The sequence below is a fragment of the Eriocheir sinensis genome, chromosome 59 (assembly GCF_024679095.1).
Source record: "Eriocheir sinensis breed Jianghai 21 chromosome 59, ASM2467909v1, whole genome shotgun sequence".
NCBI classification, from domain to species: domain Eukaryota; kingdom Metazoa; phylum Arthropoda; class Malacostraca; order Decapoda; family Varunidae; genus Eriocheir; species Eriocheir sinensis.
Genome location: NC_066567.1, coordinates 3,818,891 through 3,839,135, shown reverse-complemented (window position 1 = coordinate 3,839,135; position 20,245 = coordinate 3,818,891). Strand labels below are relative to the sequence as shown.

Here is a 20,245-nt window from a genome sequence, read left to right as displayed (position 1 = left end):
AGAGAGAGAGAGAATCAATCGGTTCATACATAAAAAAAAAGAAGGAATGAGGGAAGAAATTGGATATGGAGAGAGAGAGAGAGAGAGAGAGAGAGAGAGAGAGAGAGAGAGAGAGAATCAATCCGTATATACATCAAAGAAAAGAAGAAATGGGGGAAGAAATTGGACATGGAGGGATGTAGGGAAGGAGAGAGAGAGAGAGAGAGAGAGAGAGAGAGAGAGAGAGAGAGAGAGAGAGAGAGGACGCGACCCCATGACACCAAAGCGGACAACACCTATATATAAAAAAAACTTTCACCGTCTCGCCTTACCTGCCACGGATACGCAGGTACACGGACAAGTAGGATACTTTCCCCAATTTGTACGCACCTCCCAGTTAGTACGCACCCCCCCCAAAAAATCATGATAATTAAGTTGCCAAAAAAAATTAAAAAGGAAGAATAAGAATGTGTGCCAGGGCAGTTATTAATGAGTACTAATTGGAAAGGTGTGCAGAAAAGAGAGGTAGGATACAGTCACCAATTAGTACGCACCTTTTAGCTAGTACGCACCCAGAGAAAAAAATCAGTTATAAATAAGTTGCCATAATACTGAAAAAGGGAAGAATAAGGAAGAATAAGAATGTGTACCGACCATTTTTTTTATAAGCATTCATTAGAAAGGTGTCAAGTTCAGGTAAACAATAAACAGACAAACAAACAAACAAAACAAAGAGGTAACAACAGATGTACAGGTAATACGGTAGTGAGACAGTGATATACAGGTAAATGGAGATAGAGAGATAGATTGGACAGGTAAACAAGTAATGATGATGGATGGGCAGGTGAGATTGATGATTACAGGTAGCAGAGAGAGAGAGAGAGAGAGAGAGAGGGGTGACAGATTACTTTCACTCAAGAAGAGGCATTAAACCCTACTTGTCACACACTCACATCACACACACACACACACACACACACACACACACACACACACACACACACACATCCGTGATTATAAGAATTTAGGCGAATAGGAAATAGGAAGGATATGACTGTGGCTTTGTATCTCTCTCTCTCTCTCTCTCTCTCTCTCTCTCTCTCTCTCTCTCTCTCTCTCTCTCTCGGGCGTGCAGGAGAGAGCTGAGTTTGCACCTTTCGCGCGCCAAAAGTTTATACAAAAAAGATGAAAGGTGAAAAAAACAGCAAAAGAAGACACTGAATGCGAGAGTTGCCACAGAGTAAGTCCAGCCTAATGCGCGGGAAACAAACAGCAAAAAATGATACATAAAAACAAGAGAGAAAATAAGAAATCGACGAAGACTTTCCCCCTTGCGTGAAAAATAAAGTCCGGAAGGAAAAAATGATAACAAAAAAGAAGCGAGGTGAGACATATATTTATTTACTGATAAAGCAACGACAGCAACTGGATATCTATGTAAAAATGCGGTTAACGTTGTATCCGGAAATATGAAGACGCGTTCGAGTGTGGGTTAAAGAAAGTTGTTAAAATGTTATGCGAGAAATGTATAATGATGCACAGACAAAGTGAAGGTGATAATAGAAATATAATCTGATCTTGCTTTAATAACGGCGGTAGAAGAAGAAGAAGAAGAACATGATGATGATGATGATGATAATGATGATGATGATGATGCTGATAAGAAGAAGAAAAAGAAGAAGAAATAGAGGAAGAAGAAGAAGAAGAAGAAGAAATAGAGGAAGAAGAAGAAGAAGAAATAGAGGAAGAAGAAGAAGATGAAGTAGATGATGATGATGATGATGATGTGAAGAAAAAAATAAATAATAATAATAATAAGAAGAAGAAGAAGTAGAAAAGGAAGAAGAAGAAGCTAAGAAGATGAAGAAGCAGAAATAAACGAAAGTAAAAAAGAAAAAGACTCAAACGAAAAGAACAAAAAAAACAATATAACAAGAATAACACTAGAAACAAACAAACAAACAAACAGGAACGCAAACCAACCACCGCAATCCCTAAACAAAACCAAAAAAAGGAAAACAAAAGAAAAGAACACCGAATCCAACCCTCCACGGCAACAAGAACAAGAGGATCCAAGACTATTACACAAGGGTTGAATGCCAGGATAATGACCACTCCCGTAAAACCATAGAGAGCGCCTAACGGGGGGAGTAGGGGGGGGGTGAAGTGGGGGATGGAAGGGGGGAGGTGGGAGTCTCTTTCTGAACTTTCTACTTGCTGGATCTCGGTCAGTCGTGTGATGGGGGTAGGAAAGGAGGAGGAGGAGGAGGAGGAGAAGCCGGAGGGAAAGGAGGATCAGGAGGGAAAGGCGTTGGAGAGGACGTTTAACTTATAGGGGAAAAAAAGAGTGAAGGGAGAGAGAGAGAGAGAGAGAGAGAGAGAGAGAGAGAGAGAGAGAGAGAGAGAGAGAACTACGTGCTGTGACGTAGCCAAAAACAAACTGTAGTATTGCTCAATGATGACACACACACACACACACACACACACATGCGTGAGACTTCCTTCTCCTCATCCGCGTCGTCATCTCATTGGTCATCGTCATCTTCAACACGCACATCTCTCGATAATAAGCAGTAATAGTAGTGGTGGTGATAGCAGTAGTAGTAATAGTAGTAGAAGTAGTAGTAGTAGTAGTAGTAGTAGTAGTAGTAGTAGTAGTAGTCATAGAGCAAATAACAAACAAGTACACACCCACCTCTACACCCACACACCACCACTAACAACAACAACAACAAACAAACAAAACAAAATACAGTACGAAAAAAAACAAAAATATACCCAAGAAAAGCACAATAAAAACCAGCACCGACAAAAACTGGTGCATTCCCTCAGCAACTTTCTCTCTGGACACGGAGGTGGTGAATGCGGAGGGAGGGAGGGAGGGAGGAGAAAGAGCGAGACACGGACGGGGTAGAGAGGCAGGGAGAGAGGGAGGGAGGGAGATCAGCCCCCTCTCAGCACTCAGTTCCTCGACAGGCAGCCTCAGTAGCAACACGGCCTGCCTCGCTCCTCACTCCTCCACACACACACACACGGACACGAGCGCGTATACATAGACTGACGTACATGGAGGAGTGGCTGAGGGAGTGATCTTGAGTGAGTGTCAGTGCCAGTGGAAGTGTGTTAGTGCCCCGGGGACAGTGAGGAAGTGAGGGAGTGAGAGCGGCGAGTACTGACCCTTGGCGTGGTCATGTGAAGAGTTTCTAGTGGCCAAGAACAGCGCACATGTAAAACACCGTCTAGCGGGACGCGGTGGACTCTACTTCACACGCCGCCCGCACCACCCACACCACAATCATGCTGTGGGGGGTGACAACAATACTGGCGGGGCTGATAGTGGGCGCATGGGCGGGGGAGGGCGTGGAGGGGCGTGAGGGCCGCTCCATAACCTGGGCGGAAGTGGCAAATAACGAGGAGAAGGAATACGATGACAGCTTCTTCAGGAATGACGACTATGTGTATGTGGACGCTGACGAAGTGGATCTGCCCCCGCCCCCTGAGTATGACACCCCCCATAAGCTGGAGCGGCGTACCCTGGGGTATATCCTTGGCTCCTTGGTGGACGGAGGCACGGAGGACCCCAGACCACAGCGGAGTAGCGGTATAAGCATTCAACCAGCAACGCCTCCGCCTTCCTCCTTCCTCGAGTCCGTTATGAGGTCCATTGATAACTTCGTGGTGCAGGACCTGAAGGGTTGGTCAAAATTTCTCACCGCCATGAACGACCGCACCACCACCCCCGCCCCCCCCACCACCACACCCCGCCCCTCTGCCATCCAGCCCACGCAAGACGAGGAGCTGGTGGTTATCATGGACGAGTTCGGGCGGCCGCAAGTGGTGACCGTCAACGATATTGTGGCCTCGCTCAGCCAGCTCGACGAACAAACCATCACGGAGCTCCTTCTGGGCCCCACCAACCCTGGCCTAGCCCCGAAGTCAGCCCCAGCCCCTGCCAAGAACCAAGTGCAGAGTGATTTCCTCAACGCCATCACAGGCAGCCTTAACCGCCTTCCAGAACACTCACAGGCCCGCACTAGCCACAGTCCCACGACAATCAGCCCCATTAAAAGTCAGACCACAGCCCCCAAGCTTAGCCCTTCCCACCGCCCCTCTGTCGGTCCCACTAACAGGCCCAACATCATCACCTCTATCAGCCCCCCCAAGATTTCTTCCATCATCAACTCAACCCCCAAGTCTATCAACTCCACCCCCAAGCCTTTTATTAGCTCCACTCCATCTCCACCCCCTTTTATTAGTCAACCATCCAAGCGTCCCTCCATCCCCAGCTCACCCCAAGGTCCCGCTAAGCGTCCGACAAGCTTCCCCAACATCAGCTCTATCCCCAGCCCCACCAAGACCCCCACCAAGACCCCAATTGATGTCCCCAACATTGGTGCCATCCTCGGCCCCACCATCAACTCCCCGCGTGGCCCCACTCAAACCTCTACGCACGGCGCCACTCATGGCCCCACTCAAATTTCCTCGCGTGGCTCCACTCAAATCTCTACTCACGGCCCCACCCGAAACCCCACTCACGGTCCCACTCAAAGTTCCTCGCGTGGCTCCACTCAAATCTCTACTCACGGCCCCACCCGAAACCCCACTCACGGTCCCACTCAAAGTTCCTCGCGTAGCTCCACTCAAATCTCTACTCACGGCCTCACCCGAAACCCCACTCATGGCCCCATTCAAAGTTCCTCCCGTGGCTCCACTCATATCTCTACTCACGGCCCCACTCAGAGTTCCTCGCGTGGCTCTTCACAAAGTTTCTCGCGTGGCCCCACCCACACCATCATCCGCGGCACTTCCACCCGTGGCACCACCCACACAGCGGTCCGGGGCACCCCAACCCGCACCCTCGCTCAGTCCTTCGCCCAAGGCATTCCCACCCGCAGCCACACCAATGGCCCTACACGTGGCCCCACACACAGACCATCCCATATTTCTACACATGGCCCCACCCACATATCATTCAATGATCCTACACGTGGTCCCACCGGCCCCTTCCACTCTGGCCAAGTCGTTACCCGTGAGGGTTCGTCAATCATTCGTGCCACGCCCATCCATATCCCAACCGGTGTCCCCACCCGCAACCCCGGCCGCCCTGACATACTCCCGCCAGACTTCCTGCTGCCCTCAGCGTCCCGGAACAACGCTGTCAAGCAGAGCAGCAGTGACAGCGTGGCGCGGCCTGTGCGCCACACGGGGCCCAGCCACGGGGCGCCCCCGAAGGAGGAGGAGGGGGAGGAGGTGATTTTGATTCGGGACGAGACGGGCGCCGTGCACATGCATACCATCCAAGACATCATCTCCTCCCTGGCTGCCCTCAGCCCGGAGAACGCCCAGGACCTGCTCTTTGGTGAGGCCCCCGCTCAGCCACCCGCTACCCTCAATCTCCTCCAGGAGACACAGGCGGCGGGATCGGCGGAGAAATCAGCGTCGCCAGGCGGCGTGCACAAGGCGCCGCGCCCCAGGAGGCCAACCAGCGTGCAAGACGTGATAGCAGCGGCGGAAGCGGCGGAGGAGCCCCAGCTGCCTCACTCCATGCATGCTGTGTCATCAGGAGAACAACAGAACCCATCAGTCCCTACACCAGTCCCCACTACTCCCCGCCCCTCCTTAATGGACGCCCTCCGCCAGCAGGACATCCCAGAATCCATAGTGCAGCACCTCGCCGCTCCCTCCATCCTCCGTCCTGTCACACAGGCAACCCCTGTGGAGCAAACCACCCCGGGGGGCATCGGGGCCACCCTAAGAGGCATGCTGTCACGGTTCGTCGTTGGCCAGCCGCAGCAGCAGCAGCAGCAGCAGACGCAGCCACAGCAGAGCCATGCCGTGGTGGGCCAGCTGGGCCTAGCGCTGCCCAAACCCATCCACCACAAGGAGGCCGCCCCCGCATCACCTCCTAACACCCTGCAGGCCACCACCAAGCGGTCCTCTGAGGGCGCCACCCTGCCCCCCGCCCTGCAGCATCTGTCCCCTGCCGTGCAGGCCGCGCTGCGTCAGCAGGCTGACAACGTGCCCACTTTCGTGCCACCGGGGACTCAACACGCGGCCGCGCGGTCTGACGCGGGCCCCGTGGAGTACATCGACGAGGACCACGTCGAGGCCCCGCCCACGCCGCCCCCTACCCCTGCCCCCAGCCCGGCACCGCCCCTGGTGCTGCCCCCGGCCGTGCTGAAGCAGCTGCCGCCCTCCGTGCTCAACAAAGTCACCAAGCAGTACATCGAGGCCAGGGTGGGCGGCGCACCCGAGCCCGCCCAGGACCGTGACTACTACCAGCCCGTGGCCCACTACTATGACTACGAAGTGCACCCACCTGTGGTGCAGTACCCCGTGCACCCGCCGGTGCACCATCACTACGAGCACAGCTACGACCACGGCTACGATGACTACGGCGCCCTGGCCCCCATGCTGGACATCTTCCTGCTGGCGGACGTGACCAAGGTACACAAGGTGGGGGACACCAACCTCTCCTTCAAGGCGCCTAAGATCGGGGATCCCTCCTACTTCGTGGACACACGCGCGCACGAGGACCACTACTAGCCCCCGACGGCGGCCCTCACCGTCAGCAGCCCGCCGCAGCCTTCGCCCTGCAAGCAGCCCGCCGCAGCTTCCATGTTTGTCAACACGGAACAGCTGACTGCCGAGGGGCGCGCTCCTGCCAAACACTCCCAACACATTATTTGTACTGTACATAACTCCGTCCACATGTTCGTAACGGTGTATTTAGTTGGTCGTCACGATACATGAGTTGCCAGCCTGCCATGGCTACTTTCCCCGGTAATGAGTGTGTGCACGGCTGTGTGCGTCCGTCCCGTCCCGTCCAAACCTTCCCGTAATAAGACAAATATGCTGTGATGTTATGCACTGAGATGTACGTTATGTTGTGTGTCGTGAGAACTTTTGTAATAAAATTGTGTAACCTCATCAGCTTTTTTTTTAATATTCATCAAGTAGGTCTACAATTGTCGTGACGTATATAGATACAGGTCAGCCAAAGCAAAACATCACCTATCACGTCAAAAGGACTATATATAGGCACCTACATAGTGGGATAGACAATAGATGATGGTCAGTAGGTATACGGTGATAATCATTGCTTGGATGAATCAACGATACAATACGTTTGTCATAGTGTGTAACCTTATTATTTATTTTTTTTACAACCAAGAAAATAATATTTTACTATTCAGATGCATATACAAATCAAACAAAAATCACTATTCGCGCAAAAAAAGGACATATAGTAAAAGGAAAGGGTGCCAAGGGAAGGGTTGGCAGCCGTGACGTCATCGGTGCCAGGCGCGGCGGGACACGCGAAGGGCTGCGGCAGGTGACAGGTGTGCGGCGACAAGGGGAGGCAGGTGTATAGCCGTAGGTGAAGGCAGGTGTACGGCGAGCAGCTTCCGGGTCACCACAGTTAAATGACCATCATGAGGAGGGGGAGTCCATGCCGCGGGCGCTGCCAATGAGTCAGCAAACCGCCGTAAGGAAACTAGGTAAAGGGCTCCAGGTGTGTCCGGAGAGAGAGAGAGAGAGAGGTCAGGCAGTACTTTAAACCGGTATTTCCTCTTCAGTTTTTAATACGATGTGCAGACACACTTTTTTTTATCTAGCATTGCAAACTATTTATCCTTCTACATTGAGACAGCACCTCATAACAATATTTTCTCATTTATTGACACGATATGCAGACAACGCTAGTTTTTTTTTATGTATCCAGCACTGCAAACTATTTTTCATTCTACATTGAGACAGCACCTCATAACAATATTTCCTCATTTATTGACACGATATGCAGACAACACCAGGTTTTTTTTCATGTATCCAGCACTGCAAACTATTTTTCCTTCTTCAGTGAGACAGCACCTCATAACAATATTTCCTCATTTATACGATATGCAGACAAGACTAGTTTTTTTTTATGTATCCAGCACTGCAAACTATTTTTCCTACTACAAGTCAGGCAGCACCTCATGACGGCACTTCATCATTTTTAATACGATATGCACACTGTACACTAGTTTTTGCATGTATTCAGCACTTCAAACTATATTTTTTCCTAATGCAAGGCTTTTCAAATAGTACCTACAAGATGATCCTCTAACACCATAATATTCTAATGCACCTTTTAATATTACACTTGCTCAGCATAATTAATGAGATGGTTAAAAGCCAGGATTAAGCCTCATAACTAATCATTAGCAGCAAAAAGTAATGTAGGTAGCCATAATGTACTACTAAAAGTTAGCCTAATGTCAGTTATCATTAGTTTTGCTCTATGATAGTAAAATCTGCATAGTATCTAGATTTGCATATTTATAGAATGTTTTGTATTTGTATGGTTAATTTATCTGATATAGTCACATCTTAATTACTTCACTTTTAGAAAAAAAATATATAGTATGGTTCTCTTACCTCACAATTATTGAATTAAACCTTTCAGCAGATCTGAAATAAGTGGCAAAGTTAGTTAGTATAGAGAATCACTTTTTTATTTATTCTATTTTATTTATTAATTTTTATTTTTTATTTTATACATTTTCTAACCTCACAACTGAATTAACCCCTTCAGGAGATCTAAAACAAATAAATGACAAAGTTATAGAGAATAGCATAGTTTCATTTTATCTATTTTGCAACATTAAAAATATACTTTCATACATGCCAGAAAGATAGAAAGAAAACCATTTATTTAACCCATTGAGTCGGAATTTTTTTTTTCAAATTAATTTCCCTGCAAGTCATTCCCATCAAACCTCAACTTACTAAACACATTCAATGCACATACAACAACAGCACACACATATTACTTTCTCCTTACAATGTTACAAAACCTGACAGAAGATTGTTTGAAATTCATGGTAATACTTCTCATGCTGCCTCAAGAGATGGTGAGAAGGGGTCAACAGGTGATGGCTTGAAACATAATATAACACTTTCACAATCAGGTCCTGGTTGTATGTCAGTGTATGTCACTTGCTCAAGAAAGGTTTAACTTGGGGTAGGTGTTGCAGATAATTGGTTAATCTTGCCTTACAAAACCTAACCTAACCTAATCTGGTGCAGCCTAATGTATAACCCTGGCCAGTCCTTCAAAATGTACAGGCTTCATACCACCCATAATAACCCATTCCACTCCTCTTCCACAGTACCCATACTTTCCAGACCTCATTTTCTATTATCGAGAGGAGGAGGAGGAGGGAGGTATCGCCAACATGGACTGGATCAATTGTAATCTGTGCTGCCGCCAGCCGGGGGACGAGAGGGAGAGAACCTTTACCCTGAGCAGCTGTGGCCACATCTTCTGCGACTTGTGTCTGGCCCGGGGTAGGTACAGTTCTGGGTTGTGTGTGTGGCTGAGGTATGCTGTAATGAGAGTATTGTATAGAATGAGGTAAATGTTCAGAACAACTCCCTAGAACAGTAGCTATACACATTTTTAATACTTCTCATACTTCATCATAAAATTCTGTAACTGTACATTGTAAATAATCATGTGAAAACAAATTTAACCCATTGATAATTAATGTCGATCACATGGAAAATCAGTAGCTAAACACATTTTAATACTTTTCATACTTATAATTGTTAAATTCTGCGACAGTTAGCCAAATATAATCATGTTAAAATAAATATATCATCTTTAATAAGTGTTTTGATTGCTTTGAGGCTGATGTATTTTCCCTCACACAGTGGAGTCTAGGGAAAAATGTGCTGTGTGTTCCTCTGTGTGTCAGATGATGCAACTCTCCTCAAAGGTACTTATACATGCAAGGCTTTTATGTATGGTCGTGCATTAATGTCCATAGAAGTGCCTCATTTATTTTTACTTCATAACTTAGCTTTCCATGCCTTTAGAACTGAAACAGATGGACAACAAAAGTAAGAGTGGCAATACAGAAATTGTTAAATCAGAACAGACAGAGGACCAGGTGGAGAGATGAACTTAGAGCATATGTCAGAGCAGGATGGAGTACACTAACATCAGATAGAGATAGTAATGGCTTAAGATGATAATAATAATAGTTTGAATATTTTATTGTGGATTTCTTTGATATAAAGTGTCAGCTTTTATTCTTTTCTCTTCCTCATGTGTCATATTTTCAGCTTACTGTTAACCATTTAATTTCTTTGCCATTTGAGCCATTAGTCAGCTGATTAAATTGCCATCCCATTAATTTAGCTGATCAATTAGACAATCAGTTATATTTCTGTTTATTAATCATTCAGTCAAACCTCCACTCATCCAAGTATATGCTCTTATTCATCCATTCATTCATATACTCACCACTCCTTCCTTTACTTATCCACTCCATCCTTGACTCACCCTCTCACTTCCACTCCATCCTTCACTCATTCATTCATTCACCCACTTCCTTCTTCACTCATCAACTCCCTCCCTCACATCCATTTCCACCTCCTCCCTCACTCATCCACTCCCTCCCTCCCAGATGAAGCCAGATGCCGAGATGTTTTTCCAGGAGCCGACAACACTCATCAAGAAACACTTCACCCTCATCACCCGCCTCCTGGACTTCCAAAAGGATCATCGCGTCCGCCTCGTCTCTTTTCACAGGAAGATCGTATGTGTCCGAGAGAGAGGAGGAGATCATTATATAGAGAGATAGGAAGATAGAGATAATGAAACTGGAAGATTGAGACAGAGAAAGTGAGGGAAATCAAGAGAGATAGGTTGAGAGAGAAGGCGTTAGAGGAGAGATAATGAAATGGGAAGAATAAGACAGAGAAGAACATAGTTGAAGGTGAAGGCAAAGAGATAAGCTTAGAAAAAGAGGGAGACCATGATATATAGACAGGTAGATAAGAGATAATGAAATATGAAGATTGAGAAAGAAAATGAAGGAAACTGAGATTGCATATATAGTTGAAAGTGCAGAGGAGAAATAGGGATACACTGAATAAGAGAAACAAAAAGAGAGGGAGGGGAAGATTGTAAGAGGTAAGAGAGAAGAAAGGGGAAGTCTATTGGAAAGGTTATTTTATGATTCATGTTTTTTATCTAATTCTCTCCCTCTCACTCACACTTCCAAGTACACTTTCTCCTCCATCTCCTAATGTCTCTTTCTCCTCTATACTAATTGTTTAACTCCCTGTTCATTTGTTACCCCTCCCCTTACAGGCACCTTGCATTACCTCTCCCCTTCACAGGTTCAGAAGTACAAAGAGCTAGAGAAACAGACGGCAGTGAACAAGAGTCAGGAGGCAGAGAAGTATAACGCAGCCAAGGCTCGCATTCAGGAGCTTGAGCGGTGTGTTGCGAGCGTTTGTTGATTGGTCCTTGCGTCTGTGCCTCCTCTCAAGTGTTCCTCTTAATTTATTTGTGTATGTATTCACTTGTTAGTGTTTGTATGTGTGTGTCCAGTTCAGTTTGACTTGACAGTATTTTGTGTTGTAGCTCTCATGGATTAATATGTTTTCTTTATGCCTTTCTTTGTTAGTGAATGGCATTTGTGTATCAGCTCAAGAGTCAGGTAGTTTAGAATTTTTTTTATAAATGTTGCTGTTGATTCCTGGTCTGTTTTCATACTAACTTTTCACCAGTGTGGTACATATTTTCTGATTCCTAATTAGGTTTCTCTTTGATGTAAAAGTAGTCTACAAGTAAATTAAGATATGCACTAGTACATGTAGTTGTCTACTGAATGGAAAATACAACAGGACTAGAATAATTCAGAAGCTGTGTACAGTAGAGTAACATACCCAGGAAAGCTAAGTCTTGTGATATTGGCATAATTATACAGAGTAAGACCCAGGAAAGCTAACCCTTTTGCTGCAAGCATAACAGTACAATGGAGTGTCAGATACAGGAAAGCTAAGGGCCTTGTGGTACAAAGAGCCGCCTGTACTTAGTGTACAGCCTGTCATTCCTCTCTTTCAGTGAGGTGCAGAGGCTACGTGGCATCATTGCCTCTGATAGGGGTGCTGGCTCCACTGGCAACCCTGGGAAGACATCTTCACCAAGGGTAATGTTTGGCATGATCCCCTGAGGCCTGATGCACACTACCACTCTCATAGTTTGCTGTTGCTCCACTCACAGTCATGAGTAATGCACATAGTCACTCTCACTCATGGTCTGCTCAAAATGTCTTTGGAATTAGAGTTGCATGTCCAGAACCAGTGATAACAAATTTTGGGTGAGCGTTCATAGCCCCAATGAAATACCTGTTATAATACATTACTGAAACAAGAATGAACCTTTAGTGGAGCAGTAGTATGCATCATACCTGAGAGGTTGGCATATTATTTCCCTTCTAGTTTTGATAGGCTCCACATACGTTTGCGTGTGTCAGCCTTGTTCTCCTAGTGGCAGCTCCCCTTTCTGCTCAGTCTTCAGCAGCCTCTCTATTCAGGCCCAGGATTTGTAGAATATTTGGCTTTCCTTTGTCTAAGTCTTCTTTGACAGTTTGACTTGAGTATGGGGTTTGTGACTCCCTGCGAGACTGGTGTGTTGCTGTGTGGTCATGGTAACATACTTGTGCCTCCCCCCTCCTGTAGGTGTCTCCTGGGGGCACCATTATCAGCCCTGGACGCATCACCATGGTAAAGAATAACCAAGGGCTGCCAGGGGCTAGCCGAGGCATTCCCAACATCTCTCCAACAGCTTCCTATGCCCAGCACCCTAGCTCCACCCCCAGCAGGGGTAAGACATTCTCCCCGGTGAGCTGCCAGTACCTCGTGCCGCAGCATCAGCAGCACCAGCAGCCCCGCCACACTGAGGGTATCCAACAACCCATGCCAGGTAATGCTCCCTAAGGTCCCCTGAGTCTGTAACCTACCAAAGAAGGCACCTGTATACCCTCCATCAGGTGACATACTACCACAGATGTAGGAGTGTGGATCTGAAGTGTCTTTTGCATATTTTCCTTCTTACAACTTAAAACTTTTAAGAAGGGAGTATCAAGACACCTCGGCCTAACTTTGATATTTCTTTACGTTTCTGTTTTCTTTCATAGGAATTGCAAGCAGTGGAATATATTCTCTTTTGTATAGCTCTTGGTTGGTCTCCTTAAGATAAAAAACATCACTTGTTAAAGATATCTGAGCATGAAGTGATGAGTAAAATTGTTGGGGATTATTCAATGTGTTACACAGGTCAAACTCAATATAAATTATTTAAGAGATGATTATATTTATTGATGACTGCATTGGATGGACTTACTTTTGAGACTCCAGTTTGTTTTCTATATTTAAATGTCCTAGTCAGTTGTATTGTTGTGTGTGTTCAAGACCTGTCCACATCTATAAAGCTAAACAAGTGTGTGCATGCATGTGTATGTTGCAGGCATAAGCTACTTCAGGAACATCAGTCCAGTCATTCCCAGGAAGTCTTCTCCAACAAGGTGAGAAGAGAGTTTAATGATTTTCTCCAGCCAAGTAAATTCTGTCATGAAAACATTTCATGTGTTGATTTTTCCATAAATGTATGAGCTCTAGAATCACAGGGATGCAGGTGCCAAAATAGAAATTCCACTGGCAACAGGTTCTCTCTTGTGTCACCTTGTAAAATGTGACTAAAAGCATTATGGTTACCTAACAGGGTCCAAAACTGCATAACTACAAAAACTTGAAGGATTTGTAGACAACTCAAACTTTAACAATAGTTTTCTTGCTTTTTTTACCAAGTGGATGTGGTCTTGTGATTTTAAAGGGCTCAAGGGAGTTTCCTGTGCATAAAAATGTGTTATGAGAACAGATGATAAAGAACTAATTAGCAAGTAAGTCATGGCAATAATATATCTCCAAACATACTTATTTTAGGAAAAAAGCATAATTGTACGCAGGATGAAATTATTTCCCTTGGTGTGTCTGGCATCCAGCAGGATCATGCCGGGGCCCCCCAGCCTCTTGTCCATGTCGGGCAGCCATGGACACTCCAGCACCCCAGGATTCCACCCCTTCATGCGCCCCCCCCAGCCCCAGCCACGGCCACACACCCCTGTCAACTACCCCTCCCCTGACCCCTATGGCAGGCAGCCCCATGACCTTGCTGCCTACAAGAAATTCAGCATGTGAGGGTTGCCGCCATAGAAGAAAGTGTTGGTTGTGTGTGGTGCTGTGTGTGTATGTGTATGTGGGCATTGCCAAAGAGATTCAAGGCATTTCATTATTACCTCAGGAGTCTCAGAGGAAAGTGTTATGTTTTGTTCCTTAAAGGTTTGATGTTTTGTTGTCTGGTTTGTATGACAAGTTCAATTCCTCTTTTCATTCATGTGTAAGTGTTCATCTCTCTCCACTGCCGGCCACACTTTCTGAATTAAGTTTGTGGTCACAACACGGCACAGGCCTTTACTCATACATAAACTAACTATTGACTGATGGGTGACTAAAATACATACTTAAAATTCTCTCCTTTGGTATATTATTATTTACAAAAATTACATAATTGAAGTGTTACAATATTGAAGATCCTGCATCAATGATATTGAAGTTTATATGATATAGGAACAAACATATGCAAAGGTAAAATGTCTGATGGCATAGCCTTTACACTAATAATTTTCTAAAACAGTGAAAATTCTAAGTCATACTCCCATACTGCCAAAATGTAGTAGTAGTTTTTTTTAATTTTACACAGCACAAATCTGGACAGTTTGATTTATTTTTTTGAAGAAATAAAAGGAAGCAGTTCAACTAGTTTTCAAATTCCTAACACAGCATTAAACCCCCTCTTCCCCCCTCACTCTGTACACCTAAACACTGTAAGGAAGACCGTATGTACACAGGTAAGAAAATGATGAGCAATAAGGAATTAGAGTATGTTTGCTAATTTGTACACATCCTTCCATTTATAACTCATACCGGTGAAGAAAAAAGAACTAAAATATTGGGCTAAGGAAAAAAAGTTAAAATAAAGCTTTCTGATCTTCCTTTTGACAGTATCTCATTATCATACCTTAGTTGAATCACCCAACTCCATAAGGGAAAATAATGATATTAAACAAAATTAAGAAAAAGAAGATAAGGGATAGATAGACATTAAACAAGAAGAAAAAAAAGAAAAAGAACACAAGGGAAAATATGGACATTAAACAAAAAGAAGTAGTTGAATTAATCCTTTCCTTTCCTTTCCTTATCATGTGTACTAAATGGCAAGGTGTACAAATTAGCTAACATACACTTCTAACGCAACTAACAATACCTCCGGCACCTCACGTCACAGCCTCAGCATGGGAGGTGAGCATGGGAGAGGAGGGCAGGGGGCGGGCCAGAGGGTCACGGGGGCGGCGCACAGTCAACAGGTCCTCCTCGGAAACCTGTGCCTTCTCGTCAAACTCTGCGCCCACTGCCCACAACGTCTCCAGGTCGTACATCTCCCTTGTCTCGGGCTTCATAATGTGCAGAGCGATGTTGCCTGAAGGGTGTTGAGGAAATAGTAATAGAAGAGTAATGGTAACAGATTAATATTGTTCCATGAATGTACTATATAAAATGTCAAGTTTGATGATGATGTTTTATTATTTTTTAGAGGAGAAAAAACAAAATTAAAATAAAACAAAGTAAAGCAAACAAAAAAAGACATGACTGCAACACAGCTCCCAAAATTCATACAGAACTCCCCCAAAATACATCAAATTTAGTTTGAGGCATCTTAAAATTACAGTAGTTTCTTTTTGTAAATGTTAAAAGTAAATAAAATGATGTTCTCTTACTATGCCATTGAAGGGGAGGCACAGTGTTCTTCATTGTCAACTATGAAATTCTCTTTTGACAGTAAGAGAAATTCAAATATTAATTCTTCCTCTAAAATATCAAGGAAACCAGTTTGTTCTTCATGCCATTAGGGAATATTTTAGTTCAGCATAACTTTCTTTCCCTGAGCAGGATCCTGTGGCCACAATCACCATATCATTTACCATTATTACTGAAGACAATGGTGATGATAATGGGGCAAAACAACCAACCAAAACCTCTCTTACCCATGTCCATAGCCACCCAGTCTGTGCCCTTCCCCTCCATGATCACCGAGTGGTCCTTTTTGTCCTTCTTCAGCTTGTACGCTGCCCTCACCAGCTCCGCCAGCGCTGTCCTATGTCGGCTGGATGCACTCGACACTATCACCATGTAGCTCACGTACTTCAGCTCCGGGGGAACCTGCCAAGGGTGGTAAGTGTCTGAGGAAGGTATGAAGTGTGGGTCCTATCTGCCACTAAATTTTTAAGGCAATGTATATGAAAAAGAGCAATGAATGGAATTAGTTGAACTTAAACATGCACGAAAAAAGAAAAAAGAAAAAAGCTGCAAAAGTTTATCCAAAAAATGAAGAAAAATAATATGGAGAAAACAGTTTTTACATATATATTCTTTCTTTTTTTCATGTGTTTGCTAAGAGGCTGAAATACTTAACCTCTGGAGGAAGGTGTGATTGTGACATCACACTACATTAAATTTTCTCATACATGACAGACCCTCCTTCCCTCCTTCCTCCCTTTCCTTACCTTTCCTCAAACAAAGCATAGTCACCCAACACCTTCCGACACAACCACCTGCACTCCCTGTCACCTGCTCACCTCTACCCCTAACTTCTACACCTGTTCCTACCTGTATCGCCACTATGTCCTGTGCGTTGTCCTCCCTCAAGAGATCCACCAGTTCCTCTATGTCAAACACTCCTGTCTCGCCACCTGAAAGAACAGAAGAAAGTGATGCTGGTGGTGGTGGTAACAGTGGTGGTGGTGGTGGTGAGCAGTGTACAGGAGGGTTTGGTTACAGATGATATTGGTTGTGGTGGTGGAAATGGTGATGATAATAATAAAGATTAACAGATGTAAACAGTGGAGGACTAATCACTTTAATGAAATAACAGATAAAAAGATATATGACTACTAAAGTTACTGTTTAGAATCAAGGAGACAAGAGTAAGAACTGAAAAAGAAAACGAGAAAAATACATGACTGAACAATTAAACTAAACAACACTGATGCAACAGCTACATAAAAACAGTAACAACATAAATGACAAATAACTTTCAGGTCAAGAAAACTAATGACGGCAACTGAAAAAAAAATAAAAAAAAAAAAAAAAAAATAGTATGATGATTTCTAACTCTAAGATAACAAGAATCATAATGATCTACAATACTCTCTTTCTTTGTGCATTCAACATATATATTTTACAGCAAAGGAGGCAGTTCAGGAGAAAAAAGAAAAAAAAAATGTCTGTGAGCTCAATTTTATGCATCAGATTTAGTTTTCCTTAACCCTTTTTCCATCTACTCTACTGAAAACATAATAGCCACTCACGTTCCATCTCCACCTTCTCCCTTTTCTCCTCCTCCTCCTCCTCCCTCAGCCCTTCCTCCCTCCGTAGCCTCTCCTCGTCATAGTCATAAATGACCTGCATGTGGGTGTCCATTTTTTCGTACTTCTCCGCCACCAGCTGACTCCACACTGCAACAGGTAAGGTCAGCTCAGGTAAAGTCAGGCAGGGTGAAGTGAGGTTGTTAAGTTGTATCAGGTTTGGTTTTAGATCAGGTTAAAGGAGGTGAGGTTACATCAGATTTTGATTGTGTAGATTAGGTCAGGTAAATAAAAATAAGAAAATAAAGTCAACAGGTTGGTCATCAGGTAAGGCTAGTTTGATAAAATTGTTAATGAAATAATGTAAGGAGAGGAGACAGACATTAAGTAACACACATGAACTGAATATGTAACAAAGATACTGATATATGCACATTTATAAAAAAACGTAAAATTTTCTCTACAAAAAATACATCAAATTAATATTAAGAGAGATGATATTAAGTATGATCAAGTATTAAAAACAAGTAACCAACATATTAATAAAAAAAGGTAAAGTTAGGGCACTTGCTACAGCTGCTCATGTAAAAAGCATATTAACGTAGTAAAATATTAACCCGGTAGCTGCAGGGATCATATGTTTCTTACAGGCTCCTCTAAGTGAATTAATGAGAAAAAATCATCACTCACACAAATCATTATATAATAGATAACAACGCATTTGTAATCAATTAGTGCATCTTCGATTTTGGGTGGTTTATATTAAGCCACAAATTTGGCCCATCACTGCTACCGGGTTAAGTAACAAACAAGAACTCTGTATGTAAAGTATCACAAACCTTTATGCGGAGAGGTTTTTGTTTCCTTCTCACTTTCTTGTATTCTGTCAGCAGCCTCACCCCTCTCCTTCCCTTCCTTTACCTCCTGCTCCTTCCTTTCCTTCATGCCAGCACCCTCCTCCTTCTCCTTCCCTCCTTCAGGCTGGTGGCTGAAGTCCTTCTGTAGCTCCTTCAGCCACTCCTTTACCTGGGGGTCCTGTGAGTAGTCCCCAGGGTCCCTGCTCCCCCGTGACCCCCCAGCGGAGAGGAAACGCTGACCTGTGACCCCTGTGACCCTTGTGCTCGCCTGGGTCATTGCAGGTCCCCAAGGATTAGTGTGACCTGCGACCTTGTGAAGCGTCCTTGTGACCTCTCTTCTACCTGTGGCATGGGTCAGAAGAGCTGGTGACCTGACCCCCAGCAGGTCAAGGGTTTTGGGGAGGGTACGGAACAACATGGCTCTTGGGTCTGAGGGAAGGAGAAAAAATGCAAATAAAATATAGAAGATATAATATGCAAAAGGCAATAATAAATTTCAGTCGGAAAGAATACAGAAGATAGATTCCAAGGGTCACATTCCTATACATTTTGGCACTAAGCTCACATATCTGAAAAGGCTTATATAGAAGTTCTGGGTATTTTCATGGGTAGTTTTGCAACCCTGGTGGTGGTTTGACCCTTCTTTTGTAGCAGAAACCAGTAAAATTCTAGTGTTTGCCCATACTCCCCCCTCCCCTCCATACAAGCCTGGGGACCTGGTGGGAATATGGGGTTTCGGGTGGGGGACACGAAATCCGTCGCAATCGCATATATTTTTTAGTGGGGGGGGATAAAACCTCCCTATATCTACGGAAATTCCCTAAATTTAGGGATTTTTTTCCTCCCACCACCACTAAAACAAGCGTTTGCGACGAATTTAGTGTTTCCCATTTGGAAACCACGCACTCACTGGATCCCCAAGCTTGTTTTGGGAGAGAAGTGTAGTGAACCCACCAAACAATGCTCACCTCACCATCTGGCATGGCGCCGGAGGCCACATGCGCTCACATAAACCGCCTACACCACACTCATGCCCTCTCTCTCTAGTAGGTTGTCACCTCATCGCAAGGTTTCTGTCCTCCAAGTAGAGTCTGTGGCACCAAACACAGTGTATCTTCATTGTTTATCACTGATACAAGCAAAACCACCGGCTAGCCGTGATCCGTCTAACGCCATGCCTTAAACAGTACTGCAGGTTCTAAAGCAAGTGAAGGCTCTCGAACCTCCTGCCCGAGCTGTTCGAACACGTGAATCCTTACTGACCGCATTCTGAATCTGCTTCACGGGTTCGTATTCTTAGTATACAAGGTGATTGTGGATATTGACTCCACGCCTCCAGAATACGATAATACGCCTCCATATATCATAGTTAAAAAAAAAAATAATACATGTCCCTCAACCATAGTATGAAGGCGGAAGTACTTAAAAGTAAAGAAGCCGAATTAATCCCCTTCCCCCAACGATCTTGTGGGACCCGCGGGAAGTCGGGGCATTTGGGTGGGGGAGCGTATTTAAACTACTCCAACCGAACTTTACAACCTGCTAACCTGCTTTGCCCCCCTCGACCCCCCTGCTAACCAAGAGGGGGATGCGCCCCCCCCCCTCTTAAATTACCCCAACCGAACTTTACGACCTAACAGCTAACCGCCCCATCAATAGCCACGTTTAAGACTAGGTACAATAGGCACATAGGACTGAGACAGGTGGCTGACAGGTCTTAGAGGTGGGGATCATCACAAGAACACTTCTTAATTCCCCACTATCTTTTCATAGGTAAGACAGGTGTGTTAATGAGTTACGGGACACCCCACCAGGCCAAAACTTAACAGTGTAGCCCAGGTGAGTAATGACAGGTGTACAGGTGAGTTAATGACTTACCGTTTACCGTTGATGATGAGTTACTGGACAAACAATAAAGTGAAGCCCAGGTGAGTGGAGACAGGTGTTTCAATGAGTTATGGGACACTACACCTGGCCAAGAGTTAACAGTATAGCCCAGGTGAGTGAGTAATGACAGGTGTACAGGTGAGTTGTTGTTGTTGTTTTGGGCAGCAGCGATCTAGTCGCTCACATGAGCCCTGGTGTCGTCCTGTGAGGCGCGTCAGCTGCCCCGTCTTCCTAAGGAAGGCGCAGGTGAGGCGGATG

The 20,245-nt window shown here is 44.9% G+C and overlaps 3 protein-coding genes across 7 annotated transcripts; 2 read left to right on the top strand and 1 right to left on the bottom strand.

Moving 5' to 3' along the window:
- Positions 1–2,897: 2,897 nt before the first annotated feature.
- Positions 2,898–6,909, top strand: LOC126985400 (mucin-5AC-like). Its single transcript, XM_050840204.1, has one exon. It carries the CDS (start codon positions 3,277–3,279, stop codon positions 6,523–6,525), a length of 3,249 nt encoding a protein of 1,082 aa, XP_050696161.1. The 5' UTR covers positions 2,898–3,276; the 3' UTR covers positions 6,526–6,909.
- A 140-nt stretch (positions 6,910–7,049) lies between these two features.
- On the top strand, positions 7,050–14,637 carry LOC126985401 (RING finger protein 212B-like). Of its 5 annotated transcripts, none has more exons than XM_050840207.1 (9): positions 7,050–7,481; positions 9,151–9,312; positions 9,679–9,743; positions 10,437–10,568; positions 11,155–11,255; positions 11,885–11,969; positions 12,502–12,745; positions 13,289–13,346; positions 13,827–14,637. In XM_050840207.1, exons 1-9 carry the CDS (start codon positions 7,433–7,435, stop codon positions 14,017–14,019), a joined length of 1,089 nt encoding a protein of 362 aa, XP_050696164.1. In that variant the 5' UTR covers positions 7,050–7,432; the 3' UTR covers positions 14,020–14,637. The 5 variants fall into 5 exon arrangements, 4 of the variants coding, with proteins under 4 accessions (XP_050696164.1, XP_050696162.1, XP_050696166.1 ...); XM_050840205.1 differs by having other exon boundaries at positions 13,824–14,637; XM_050840209.1 differs by having other exon boundaries at positions 9,135–9,312; positions 13,824–14,637.
- Positions 14,343–20,122, bottom strand: LOC126985402 (X-linked retinitis pigmentosa GTPase regulator-interacting protein 1-like). Its single transcript, XM_050840210.1, has 6 exons — positions 19,979–20,122; positions 18,083–18,529; positions 17,247–17,393; positions 16,546–16,628; positions 15,924–16,098; positions 14,343–15,358 (listed from the first exon to the last, which is right to left on the bottom strand). The coding sequence occupies exons 2-6, from the start codon at positions 18,516–18,518 to the stop codon at positions 15,156–15,158; spliced, it is 1,044 nt and encodes a 347-aa protein (XP_050696167.1). The 5' UTR covers positions 18,519–18,529; positions 19,979–20,122; the 3' UTR covers positions 14,343–15,155.
- Between the last annotated feature and the right edge of the window lie 123 nt (positions 20,123–20,245).

Excerpts from the sequence above, each read along its gene's own strand:
- LOC126985400 (XM_050840204.1), top strand. The coding sequence starts at position 3,277 with ATGCTGTGGGGGGTGACAACAATACTGGCGGGGCTGATAGTGGGCGCA.
- LOC126985402 (XM_050840210.1), bottom strand. The coding sequence starts at position 18,518 with ATGTTGTTCCGTACCCTCCCCAAAACCCTTGACCTGCTGGGGGTCAGG. Across the intron at positions 16,099-16,545 it reads AGGACATAGTGGCGATACAG|GTTCCCCCGGAGCTGAAGTA; the intron begins GTAGGAACAGGT and ends CACCCTTGGCAG. Across the intron at positions 15,359-15,923 it reads CTGGGTGGCTATGGACATGG|GCAACATCGCTCTGCACATT; the intron begins GTAAGAGAGGTT and ends AACACCCTTCAG.
- LOC126985401 (XM_050840205.1), top strand. The coding sequence starts at position 7,433 with ATGCCGCGGGCGCTGCCAATGAGTCAGCAAACCGCCGTAAGGAAACTA. Across the intron at positions 10,569-11,154 it reads TCTCTTTTCACAGGAAGATC|GTTCAGAAGTACAAAGAGCT; the intron begins GTATGTGTCCGA and ends TCCCCTTCACAG. Across the intron at positions 11,256-11,884 it reads CGCATTCAGGAGCTTGAGCG|TGAGGTGCAGAGGCTACGTG; the intron begins GTGTGTTGCGAG and ends CCTCTCTTTCAG.